Raw genomic sequence first — 13,610 nt, forward strand, 5'->3', positions numbered from 1 at the left:
AATATCCTTAATATAAGGCCAGTATTCTTAGTGGATATAAATATGTTTAAAACTTTCATTTTAGGTTACTCAATATTTATTAAGTTTAAGATTAAAAAAATAGCCTCCAGGGGATGTTAATATTCAAATGTAACACCTTGATATAAATATGACACTGACTTTTGTGTGTGTGTGCGAGATAGGATACTGTTTTCTTGAATGTCAAAAGTACGTGCCAATGTCAGGCAAGTATTTTTTGTCTTAAAGATTTAGTAGTACATATAAAAAATAATACGGCAGCTAAAAGATTTGAGCACTGTACTGCCTTTCAATTATGGATCAGAATGGTTTGGTTTTAACATTTTTTAAATAAGTCATTTTTAAGATACTATGTGAAAACAGTTAAGGTCTGAAGTAGAGAATTGTCTTCTAGAGAACCCCTGTAAAACTTTTCTTGCTTAAAAACTTAGCTTTTCTTGGATTTCACTTTCAAGGAAAATATGCCACAGCACAGATGCTATTCATCAAAAGTTTTATGATGCTACATATAGGCATTCCTTTATTAAATCCTTTCTTTATATTCCAAAACTAAGTTATCAAGCTTATTATTATTATTTTTTTGCTAAAGTACATACTTTACACAACCATTTTAGAACTGGAGAGCCAGTCTTTAATAAATTAATTACAGTATTGGACATCTGATACATAGATTCATTTTCCTCTATTACAGTTAAAAACAATATCACTCTTTGATTTGTCTTTGAGATAGAATATCTTCAAATTGTTTTGTGCTTTTTTTTCTCTTTTCTTCATATATATACATATATGAAGAAAACTCTTCCGTAATGAAAATGCCACAGTTTTGGCAGTGAACAACCAGAGGAATTCCCCATTAGGATTTTCCAACAAACAGAGATAAATAGCTCTTTTTTCATGTACAGAAATATTGGCTTCAAAATTAGTGTACTGAACACAGTATATAGCATGTTGAATATCATAGTTACAATTTAAAAATTGGCTTTTTCTGTCTTAGATTATATTTAAAAATGCAAACCACAGCCAACTTTTTGGCAATTATTTCTATAAGACCATATTGCACGAAAGTCCTTAAATACAGATATAAGTTATGCCATTGGCTTAAATATTAACAACAACTACATGGCAAATGAAGCAGTTTTACTTTGCACATGCAGTCTCTGGATACACTAGGAGACTGTTCATAGGACTACAAATACAGTTTGCTTGCAAGTAGAATGCGTGTTGAATGAAACAAACTTAATTTGGCAATTCATTGTTTCAGGTGGTATTTTCTCCAAACGTAACCATGGATAACCTTGATACAAAATGGAGACAAAGACCATATGGTTGTGTTTTCACAGTAGCCTGAGGAATGCTAAACTGTAGTTCTCCAGGAACTCAGTTTCAGGTGTTATTTAACTACTTTTATTTCTCATCCCAGCCCTCCAAAATGATTTTTTAAAAATAAAAATTAAGATTCAGAAGTAGAGCTGGCAGTACTTTCAACAAATGACTTATAAATCTGAGAGTTCAAAAACCTTGGGAAAGAATCTCTGTGCATTAAGGTATATATCTGAAGTTGGGCATCTTCATACATGTGAGCATTAGGATCCAACAGATTTCTGTTGATCACCTCTCTAACTCGAGAATCGAGGCTGACCTAAAAAGAAATAAGAGCAGATACATTAAATAATATTTTTTCAAAAGATCTCAAGTAAGTAAGTATAGATTCATGACATTTCAGAGGAACCTCACAGAATAACTCTAAAATCTTGAGGTTAGGGGCCTCCCTGGTGGCGCAGTGGTTGAGAGTCCGCCTGCCGATGCAGGGGACGCGGGTTCGTGCCCGGGTCCGGGAAGATCCCACATGCCGCGGAGCGGCTGGGCCCGTGAGCCATGGCCGCTGGGCCTGCGCGTCCGGCCTGCGCGTCCGGCCTCTCCCGTGCTCCGCCACGGGAGAGGCCACAACAGTGAGAGGCCCGCATACCGCAAAACAAAAAAAAAAACAAAAACAAAAAAACAACAAAAAACCGAAATCTTGAGGTTATGTTTTCAAAGGTTACATAATAACCCTGCATACTTTTCTCCTTCAAAAGTTGAATTAAACAAACAAAAACCAACTTTTAAACCAGAATTTTATTTCAGAGATCTTGGCTTACTTGGATGTATCTTTTCTACGCATTCACTCAGGAGTTTTTTTGACAATTTCTGTTCATTGTTGCGGTGCTAGAGAATTCCCTGGCCAGGATACAAATTGACGTCCTCCTATTATGAGACTGCTGGGGTAACTCTTGATGGAACAAGGTAGAAATCTGGCAGAGAGTAGTTCTCTGTCCAAACTTAACACATATATCAAGTGCTGATTCCCGATAGTTTCAAATCCCAGCAAGTCCTCCCGTGTCAGAAGGAGGACACCAGGAATGTGGAAGGGCTGAGTAGAGCAGAACGACAGCACACACTCTTCAGCTCTTCTATCTACCTGGCATGGCATAGGACACTCTGTAGCCCATACCTAGGAATACATCCAAAGGTCTCTGTACTAAAGATTAAGCAGAATATTTACTTGAAATTCAATCTCTGAAAGGAGAAATGTAAGTAGGAATTCAGAGTACCCATTAATCATACAGTGTTATTTGAAAAGTGTAAAGAAATTAAATTCTGCAAGTGATTCAGTTTTGTTTTTGTTTTGTTTTGGTTTTTTCCTCCCTAAATGCTAATCTGGTTGGAACTGGTAGAGCATGTTGAAATGGGAAGGGGGGGAAATTAAATACCAATAAATGCACACTCTGGGAAAAGAACTAAGGTCTGCTCTGAAATGACATGTTAGCAACACCCTCTAAGAGGCAAACCACCTCAGAGTCTTGATTGGTGTCCATAGTTCTCACTGTTGAACAAAGACTAGGGCATTGTGATCCACAGTTATTTGTCTCATGACGTACTCAAGTCTATACAAACCTTTCATATTTATAGCTGAACGTTTTGTCACAAGCATTTTGCAAAAGCCTTTTTGGTTTCGGCTTCTTTTCCCACCCACTGTTTGGACTAAGCCTGGGATCTGAAACAGTCCCAATGACGGAAGCCACTCATATTCCATTTGGTGTCCCCAGATGCCTGAGCTCAACAGCCCATGTGGTGTTGGGTTCCTTGATATACACCAGGGATGGCTGCTAGGGGAGGATGTGTCGGGAAATGGTGATCCAGATTCAATTTCTGTGGTTTAGCTAGACTAACTTATATAGAGAAAAAATTAAACGTTCCTTGGCTGAACTATATATTCTTCTCTCTAAATTCTAAAGAAAAAAGAAAAGATGTTCTGGAAATGGGTCGTTTACATTTTATTCTCTGTGTTGCTGCCATAAGAGGTCATCGTCAAGTGCCAAGTAATAAAAAGTACAGAATTTTTATCTAAGCTTTTTCTTTAAAAATATCATTTGTTTTTCTACTCAAAAGGAAAATATTGGCATTGGAGTTTAAACTGATAGATCTTATTCTGAAATGTGGTGTTATGGTCAAGCGAATCTTAACAAACATATTCTATTATTTTTGTAAATGGTGCTCTTACTTTCAAACTTGGGAAATTTTTCTTTCATTGGAGAGAGAAACATTAGATTAGTGATAAAGAGGTCATTTATTTCTTAAATAATAGCATAATGCAATATATGCTATTTAACATATATGTTCCCTAACACATATAATTAACATATTTAACATGTGATAAACTGATAACAGTTTATCAGTAGCTGGAATAATATTAGTTATCTGAAGACAGAGAAATAAAATAATTTGAATTAGTAAATGTGTTGAGTCTTCATTGAATAATTTAAAAATTTTTTTGGCTAATTAAGAACAGTAGTGAAATGCAGTACAGAAAGTAGTACCATTCAGCATTTAGTAATCTGTAACAAAAACACATTTGCTATTTCCTTTTGAAAAATAAAATATTTTCCTAAATATCTGGTTGTTTGTTTGAAAAGGTTGTCTGTCAAAAGAAGTGTAGAGAGGTCAAACAACAAGGATAAACCCCATGAGCATAACAGTCTATAGTTTCATCTTGTAGCATCTTTGTGCTTCGATTGTGGAACATCTATAATACAAGATAGTGTGGGTGGATCCCAGCATGGGCCTGAGCCATTGTCACCCTAGGATTCACCCATGATTGGATGGCTTGTGAGGCCAATGCGTAGGACTGAGGAGTTTCCTGTAAAGAACTCATGCTAGGCGAAGAGAAAGTTGAGTAGCACAAGACAAGAGCTATCCTTGGGCAATGGAAATTCTTTTCTTAGTCCTCACAGACTCCCATTTAGGTGGGGTGAAGGGAGGGACGCAGTGCAGCAATAACAGTTAAAAAACGATCTACTACTGTGGGACAGGGCACAAGAGGGCACTGAGAGACTTGGCAGCATTTAACTGGCAGTTTTAGCAGTGCTGGAAATGTTGGCAGTGTTGAGAGGTGGTAACTGAAGCTTTAAAAAGGCATAAGTGACTTTGTGACAGGACTCAATGAACTTGGAAGCATCCATTCCCACAGGGAGTAGGAGACAGAGAAGAAGAAAAGCACGTGGCTTGCAAACATAAAAATATGCACCAGCAACTCCACAAACTAACTGGGGGGAAAATGAAATGAAAGCTAAAGGTTCAACAACAGTATGGGGGGTAAAGTGGGGAGGATGAAAACAGAAATCTTTCTAGTGTGGTTGGGAAAACCTGGGTCAAATTGAATTAAATATTATGCTTGATAGATTTCCTAGCAATGGAGCCAATTCATGTAAAATAGGTCAGTATTGGCAAAAGGGAGCACACCAAGTTTTGACCCTGTCTTCCTCTTCTAGTCATCATGGAAATTTTGACTCTTTGGACATTTTTTCGGTGGAATTGTACTGAAGATGATGAATTACCACTAGAAGTCTTTTACTCTCATAAGGACCCTCCTAAGTCAATTAATTCCTTAAACAATTTTTTTACACATAATGATTTAATTTTTCTCCCATTTTTTCCACTTTATTTTTAATTTTACTGAAGCTGCTTTACTTAGGATTATTTTCTAAGTAAAATTCTGATTAATTTTTTTCTTTTTCCTTTATAAGTCCACGTTCAATTTTACCAATTATAGTCTTTGCCATTGGAAATGTTCTTTATAATTTTAACTAAATTCGGTCTTCTCATGTAAAATTTTACAGATCTGAAGGCTATCTGGTTTTCCTATCTGTTTTAATACACTTTTACCACGTGTGTTTTTAGTCATATTATTTTGTGTTGGTTATTTCTACTGAAAATAATTATAAATTACAAATAAGATTGATTATTGGAATGTGTTTCTTGGACCAAACATCACTGGTAGGATGAAGTGGAGTAACCGTATTTCTGATGGCGTACAAATGATGGGAAAGTTAATCTTGTTTCTGAAGGAGAGTTCAGACATGTGGTTAAGGTTACTAGTTCTTATCGTGTCTCAAGTTCAAGTTTGGGTTCATAGAAATCCATAGTAGTATCATGAATGGAATACAATGGAATAACTCATCAGCATATTGTAGCTGGAAGAGCATCACACTTGGAATCTGAAGATCTTAGGGTTGTGTTCTCTCTCTACCAGATATAATTCTAATATCCTTGTTTTACTTCTTTGAAAATCAATTTCCTTTCCTAGAAAATGGTGCCATGTGTCCTAGAGGCTAAAGGATTCTTGTGAGACTTATACTGTAATAATATACATAAGACCATTTTGTCAACAACAAAGTTTAAGCCCAGTGTAAAGTAATGATAGTAATGATAATAATAATTGAGCGTATGTATAATGACACCTCAAACCCAATGTCTTTAGACTTTGTATCAACTTGAATTTTACCTTCTCAGAGTGGCCTTACCTGACTAACCCTATTCTAACTACATCATTTGACCTCCACCCTCATCATAATGTTTATCACGATTTTTAGTTACTTGTTTTTGACATGATTTGTTTGTCTTCCTAAAATGAAAGCTCCATAAGGTATAGGCCAACGTTCACCATCATATCCCTAACATCTAGCCCAGTACCTGGCTCGTGGGAAGTACTCAATAAATATTTTTTGAATGATAATATGCGTGCACAAAGAAATGAATCTAGGAAAGTACAATCATGAGTCCTGTTTAGAAAAACTGATTTAAATTATTGAAAGTGCTAAATTCACATGATTTTGCACGAAGAAACATCTGTCTATGTGCACACATAGGACCCACATGTCTTTCACATATGCATTATGTTTAGATAATTCTGGTGTTTAAATAGGCTTTTTGCTTTTTTCTCCCTGATAGCAACTGGAAGTTTAGGGTGAAATCAGAAGAAGCAAACAGTTCCTACTACTATAAAAATTGTCATTCAGCAGAGCCTGAAAGTCATAGATTTAGTGGTTTTTTTAGCTTTTTCCATTCCCACATTCTACAGAACAAGGTATCTAAGGCTGCAGAGCACTGAAGTGAGTTTCTTAGTGTTAAACAGATGGTTAAGTGGTGGGGCTGGATTACAGCCCTGGTTAAGGACAGTGCTGTCACTGGATATCTGAACACACATAGTTTTCTTCAATTCCCATAAGTCTTACAGTTGTTTCAGCATTTATAGATATTTCTTTATTCAACAGCTCAATGCTGTTTAAGTTGGTCATAACTTTTAAGCAGACTTTTTATTAAAGTTCCTTATTTTGCTGGGTTTGTCTTTTCAATACTTAATATAAGTTGCCACTGGCATCTGTGATGTGCAAGCCTACTATTCATCTTAAATTCCTCTTTATTACGTCCATTTGTTTTCCCTTTGAGGACAAAAAAGAAAATTCACTTTTGAAAGAAATGTTATTTTTGTCTGTTTTTAGATTTTTTTTTTTTTAAATTTAAAATTTGGTCATTTCCCCTCTTGAAATGCATGCTATGCCGAGAGTGGAAGTTATATTGCCTCCTGGTTGTAAACATGTATTTTATAACATAACATCCAAATTATTAAAAATGCATATAACATGATCTTAAAACAACGAAATGTAACATTCAGCACTCTGGCTTCATGAAGGAAATATGCTATGTATATATAATTTTTTTTTTTTTTTTTTGTGGTACGCAGGCCGCTCACTGTTGTGGCCTCTCCTGTTGCGGAGCACAGGCTCCGGACGCGCAGGCTCAGCGGCCATGGCTCACGGGCCCAGCCGCTCCGCGGCATGTGGGATCCTCCCGGACCGGGGCAGGAACCCACGTCCCCTGCATCGGCAGGCAGACTCTCAACCACTGCGCCACCAGGGAAGCCCCAATGTATATATAATATTAAGAATGTAGACCTCCTTAACGTTTAACAAAGGGCAACATGATGACCCGATCTAATTAAAGTAAAATGAAAGTCTAGTGAAGAAAACTGAGGTTCTGGTTAAGAATACAGTCCTGACAATTTTCAGTTATTTAGTTATTACCATTTTACAAATGATTCAAATGTTCATATTCTTTAAAAATATTCTGAGTAGAAAAAGATTGTCTGGCTCCAAAGCGGGAAGTAGATTCCCAACTCCGATGGCCTTGCAGTGGTTGCTCAGAGCACCATGTTAAGACAGACTCTGAGGTTGAATCTGGGTACAGCAGTGAGGAAGACCGTGACTAATTGGCCATGACATTTGGAGGGGAGAATGCAGTAGCACCACAAGGGCCTTACAGCTGCCATTCTGGACTTGGTTTACTATCCTCTGTGCCCCTTTGAATTTTGATTTTTATAAACAAATCAACTGAATACCGAGGCCCAGAAAAAGTGAACTGATTTATCCCAGGCCACACAATTAAGTTGGAGCTAAGCATGGACTAGAATCTGTCCACCCGAGTGTTAGTTCAGTGTTCTTACTTCTATATAGTCAGGGCTCTCTGGATGGGACATGTGTTCTCTCCAGTGGTGGAAAACAAAACTTGAAGGGTGATAACACAGTATCACTAAACGGTTAGCAGTGTATTGTTGATTAGAAATGGACAAGTGTTTGCATAGAAGGTCAGTGAGATATAATATTTTGGAAAGGGCCCTGGGATAGCTAGAAAGTGAGTGCCATTTTGGGAGTATATAAGTGAGTCAAGTCACCTGACTGGGTTCAAAAGTAAATATATCTATACGTGGGCTTAAAATGTAACTTCTTAACAATTATCTTTTATAATTGCCTACTTTGGGTTTATTCAATTTTGCTGCTAAATAATAAGTGTAATTACTATGTTGACAGGAGAGCCATCAGTTGGCTAAACAGAGGTACTTCATACAGTCCAATCACTTAGATTCTATGTTGAGAATTATTTATATATCAGCAAACAAGTAGCCAGATGATAAAAATTGGAATTTTACCTCTGCCTCTGGTATTTAGAGAATATTAAAGGAGAGAGGCTATTACACTAAATATTAGTCTATTTAGTTTAGGAAAGGTCATGTTCTTATTCAAGAAATAATATTTTAATGACTTTTTGGTGAAACTCATGTTCAAAGTAAAGAAATTTGGTTAAAACAAAACTCCATTACTTTTGCAAAATAATGAAAATCCAATAATTTATATTTCAGTAATCAATAACTATGATATCTCTAAACTGTGGCCCAGAGAAGAAGTAATTTTGTGAAAACTAAGTATTTTTGAAAGCTCCATCAATGAGTGACATCTGAAACTCAAGAGCTGTGAGAACAGTGGGGAAGTGTTTCCCACAAAAACTTAAAATTAGAAAATGGAGACTGTAAAATAAAGGAATTGTATGTACTTAATATAGAGAGCACTTTTTCTACTAACATTGTTTTAAAATGGGACAGTCATTTTAAGAGGATACACAGTACAAAGGAATGGACTAGATAATTTAAACAATAATCATTTTCAAATGATACATGTTACATATTTGGGGGAGAGAGATGGGATAGATAATCTTCCCAAAGACTCTGTAATTATGTGTACTTATGGACAAGAGAAGCACATCTTGGGGCACATTTGGATTATTTGATATATTTGCCTTGTATTGCAATATTAAATAAAAATGAAGGTGAACTTAATATACTAATAAAATTCAAGTAGAACTGGTTAGATGCTGAGGTTCTAGAGAGACCAGAAACCTGAAGAATGTATTTTTAGGATGCAGAATTTTAATGGTGTTAGAAATACAAAGTGGCATCAGTAATAAATGTATTGAGGCTATAGAAAAATTTCTCCCCACCTTGTTTCTATGAATACTTTTTCTGTGTTAATGCAGGAAATAATAATTAAGACAATCTTTTGTGTATCCAATTCAAGGTTTCTCATTTTGCAGAGACAATGCTATTGGAGTACTCTGGAATACCAATGGCACGAACGGATACATCTTTAAAAAATTACTTAGGTATATCTGATTAGAAGTGAAATAGCTTATATAGCATCCCAAGCACAGAGCTGATAGACCAGACACAAACTCATGTTACAGATTTAAAGGTAAGGGCCGCACCAAACGCTAGAGGAGACAGATACCTGTCTCTAGGGGATGTAATAAACGTCCGCGTGCAGGAGAGGGGTGTGGAGGATAAAGTCCGGAGGCAGACAGCACCAGGTCAGAACACTTAAATGCACAGGTAAAGTCACAGTGGATTAAGAGAGACAGAAAAGAGAGCAAGAGGGTGGCGTGCAGAAGAGAAGGCATTCTAGGAAATTCTAAGTTCAAATTCTGAAAAGCCCTGCTGGAACTCAGTCACTCAGCACTTCAGAGGCCAGGCACGCTCTCAGCCCCTCCCTCACCAAATGCTTGTTAACTCTGGTAGCGGGACCGTTTCTCAGGAGCAAACTGATATTTAGAAAGCTAATGGAACGGTGTCAATCCGGTTGCTTGAAATGTTCCTTGTTTATCAGGTACATTCTGGCAATGGGAAAAATAGCTTGCACTTATAAATAACAGGAAAACCAGAACAAGTAAAATGATTGCCATTACACATCTCTCCCCCAAGAATATTAATGGGTCCTAAAGGGTCATACTTCAGTTCTGTAAAAATTCTATCATAAGCATCAACATGGCAGGGTTTCTTTTGTTTTCGTTTTTCTCCCCTATACCAGAGGTTTTCAAACTAGTACGTATGTGGAAAACTTGTTAAAGGTATGGACTCCTGGGCTCTATTTCCCAAAATTCAGATTCAGAAGTCCTGGGTCAGCCTCGAGAATTTGCTTTTCAAACAAATGCTCCAGGTGATTCCTATACAGGTGATCTGGGGATCACACTTTGAGAAACACTGCCCCAAAGTAAGTTCTTCTTTTCCACTTTAAGTCACGGCAACTTGTATTACCAGGCTTCCTAATGGTAGTTCTGAAAAGCAAGTAGACTATCACATGATTCAGCTAGAGATAAATGATCAAAGCATACTGGGGAGACCTAACCTTGAAACACGTGTTCAGGTAGATTCAGGTAGAATGGAATATAGATTATCTACCAAGACAAGCCTTCTAGCTTGTCCACACCCCGTGCATTCATTACTCAATTTGGACAGAAGTCCTTTTAGGTTCATCCTTGGTCTAAGAAGCTCACATCAATATTTTCCAGATTTTTACCTCTTTTGGTGAGAGTATAGAAATGTAATCTTCGTATATCATTCTGGCCTTTTCTTCAATTACTTTTTTATTCTGCTCTTTCTTTAAGTCTTCACAGGCAAGCCAGAAGAGTAGGTTCTCTTCACTGTATTCTGTTCGGAGGAACTCTCTGAAGAGGTTTCTTCCTGCCGGGGCCTTCATCATCTTGTCAAAATTTTGAGACCAGGACAAGACTTCATCTGAAGTGGGGTTTTGGCTGCAGAGACAGAATGGGGCCGTTATCAAAAGCAACTTTGGTGCGGGAATGGTGAGCTGCAGGTAGAAATGCCATGCAATTGCTGCCATCTAGTGGTCATTGAGACTCAGTCCAGCCTGACCTGGCAAACATCTGCCAGGACTGGGCTAGAGATTTCTGGATCTTGACAAAAATTCGTGTAGGTACAAGCTATGTGTTAGGGAGTCAAGCATTCAAGTAGCAAGGGGCTACACACACTCTGCACGTGGTCATCATAGATCCCTAATGAAGCCTGGGCATTTTTGAACCCAAACAATCGACTGCAAGCCTATGCATTACTTTGAAAGGCAAACTGAACTTTTTTGTTTGCATCTGATTTAGATTTTCATTTCCAAGCCATAAGATACAGTTTCTCTTTTCATCTCTGGTCGCTGTCTTTTCATTTTTCACTGAATCAAAATAAGAATACATTGTGTGCACTTGTCACATATTTTCCTAAACTTTAATAATTATTCTGGTAACTATTATGAGCGAATTGTTACCTATGAATGGAGTTATCACAGTTAAAAAGCACAGGACAATTATAATGACATCAGGGACTTTTTAGATACCTATATTCAGGTTTTCAGCGACTACTTTCCTGCAGAAACCACCAGTTATTACTTCCTTTGCTTATACATCAAAGAAGTAAAGGATAGAAGCTTGGAGATTCTTATGGTTAAATTGGTCCTGATTTTGCCTTGCCATTCATTCGTCTGTTTAATAATTTTCCAACCTAAAATACGCTTGGTCAAAAAATTCTTATATTTTATCTTACCTTTTTGACCAAATATTTTATATAGATTTGCTATTATTCCAAAATGTCTGAACTTCCTCATTTGTTTCAAAAAAAGTGTAAAAGACAGAAAAATTACTATGAAGCATCAAAATTAAAACCTTCTCATAAGAAGTAGAAAAAGAAAGCACATATCATTATACAAATAATCTGCTTGTATTTTAATTCTATTCTGTGGATACTGCATTTCAACTTCTCAGTTTGGCGAAAATACTTAATTAGAGTCCCTTCCAATGGAAATGGGACTGAGGAACAGCTGGGTGCCCTTTCTCACTGACTTAGGTAGTTCCATATCTTTTCTGTGTGTGTTTTAGACTCTTCTATAAAGATAACAACTTAAAAATATTCTCAGAAAAGGGAAGTAGAGAACTAGGGCAGTTTAGGGGGAGAGGTTAATTCATGTATCAATCATTGTTTTTTGAAAGGGAAGGATAAACTCAAGCAATGTTTTAGCTGATAGTTTAACAGAGCTAATAAAAAAAAAAGGGATAAAAAGCAGTTGCAATCACAAAATAAGATCTCCCAGACTAAGTATGCATTCATTTCACAAAACCATTTTGAGGAGTTACTGGGAAGCAAGAGATTATGTTTAAGCATTGGGTAGATGTACACAGCACGTACATGCAAGACACAATTACAACGTGAATCACACTCACCATTCCTCTAGGACCTGGATACTCTCCATTTTTGTGGTATGTGTGGGTCTTCCTGCGTTTTCCCCTCTTTCTTCATTCCTAACAGTGAGGCTGTAATGTAGTATAACACTTTATTTTGTCGAGGGAAAACCAATTATTTAAAGAAAAGAAAAAAATTCCAGGAAAATATTTCATGGAAGAATTTTATTTTCAACTATGTGAGAGTATTTAGAGTACAAAAAGAGCAATACCATTTTTAAATGTTGGGTAAGCCCATGTCAACTAAAGGAAAGAGAATCATTATTTAATAAAATAAAGTAAATCATAACCTCAGAAAATGGATACTGTTATACATTCGGACTTCATCCATGCATAGTTCAAATTACTTAAAATCTCCGAGATAACTTACATGATTATATGCTTTAATATTTGATATATATCATTACATTACTCCTTAGTGTAATGCCATTTCGATTTTTGGTTAGTTCTATTCATAGTTTGTTTTCCATTGATTTTTCCCCCTTGATTGCTAAAAAGATAAAGTGTATCAGAGTCTACAACAGAATTTGCTAAGTTCACATCACCCTTCTCTGCAGACCAGGTTTTCTGTCATCATTCCTCCATCCACTCAAGTTCGAGCGACAGGATTTATATTTGATTTTTTTCTTTGCCCTTTCATCCCTTTAAGTAAACCTCCAACATCTCAAGAGGGAAAAGCCAGTCACTCTGAGGCTTTGGGGTTTGGATATTAGAGCATTGAGTGGGAGGCGTCTCTGTGTCTCTGGGACATAAATTTGGGAATTCTACAGGACTACAGGAGCTAGGATAATCCTATGGGCTTTAGTAACCCAGAACAAGGATAAGAATTGTCTGATTCAGGTAAACGGTAGCTGAGCAGGGTTGTGGGGTTCTAGGTGCAGACAACGTGATGAGGGGGTTGAGGGCAGATATTAAGAAGCAGGGCGGGGAGGATAACTCAGTGGCCTTGGAAGAGCTAAGCTACTGAATTAGCAAATTGATCCCTCTGTCTAGAAGCCGAAAAGCTTCATGAGAGCCTGTCAGAGAGCAAAAGAAGTTAGATGATGTCTCTTTCAGTTGTTCATTCATTATCTGTTCAACAAAGGGAAATGGAAACTATTATTTCCTAGTACCTATTATGTGCCAGGCGCTGTTCTTTTACTTTAATTTACTTTAATTTTACTATCCCCATTTTACAGATGAGCAAAGTGAGGCACAGAGCTGTCTGGTAGGTTGGCCCAAAGGCAGGCACTAAATATGCGGTATGATTGGAATTTGAACCCAATTCTCTTGAGCCACCCTGTAATTGTTATTATGAACCATGCTGTCTGATAGGCACTGAGGCAATAGAGTACTTATGTGAATGCAGAAAAGCGGCACCAAACATGGCT

General features: G+C 37.0%; 1 protein-coding gene across 1 annotated transcript in view; it reads right to left on the reverse strand.

Moving 5' to 3' along the window:
* Nucleotides 1-1,468: 1,468 nt before the first annotated feature.
* RGS17 (regulator of G protein signaling 17) overlaps nt 1,469-13,610 on the reverse strand; it is a gene marked incomplete at its 3' end in the record, with an annotated part of 28,326 nt that continues 16,184 nt past the window's right edge. The window contains exons 2-4 of the mRNA XM_082668600.1: nt 12,223-12,312; nt 10,518-10,752; nt 1,469-1,657 (exon numbers count right to left, since the gene is read on the reverse strand). Of these exons, the coding sequence (XP_082524726.1) occupies nt 1,469-1,657; nt 10,518-10,752; nt 12,223-12,312 (514 nt within the window). The remainder of the gene's footprint in view (nt 1,658-10,517; nt 10,753-12,222; nt 12,313-13,610) is intronic.

The sequence above is a fragment of the Grampus griseus genome (genome assembly GCF_964374135.1).
Source record: "Grampus griseus genome assembly, chromosome: 13".
Lineage (NCBI taxonomy): Eukaryota > Metazoa > Chordata > Mammalia > Artiodactyla > Delphinidae > Grampus > Grampus griseus.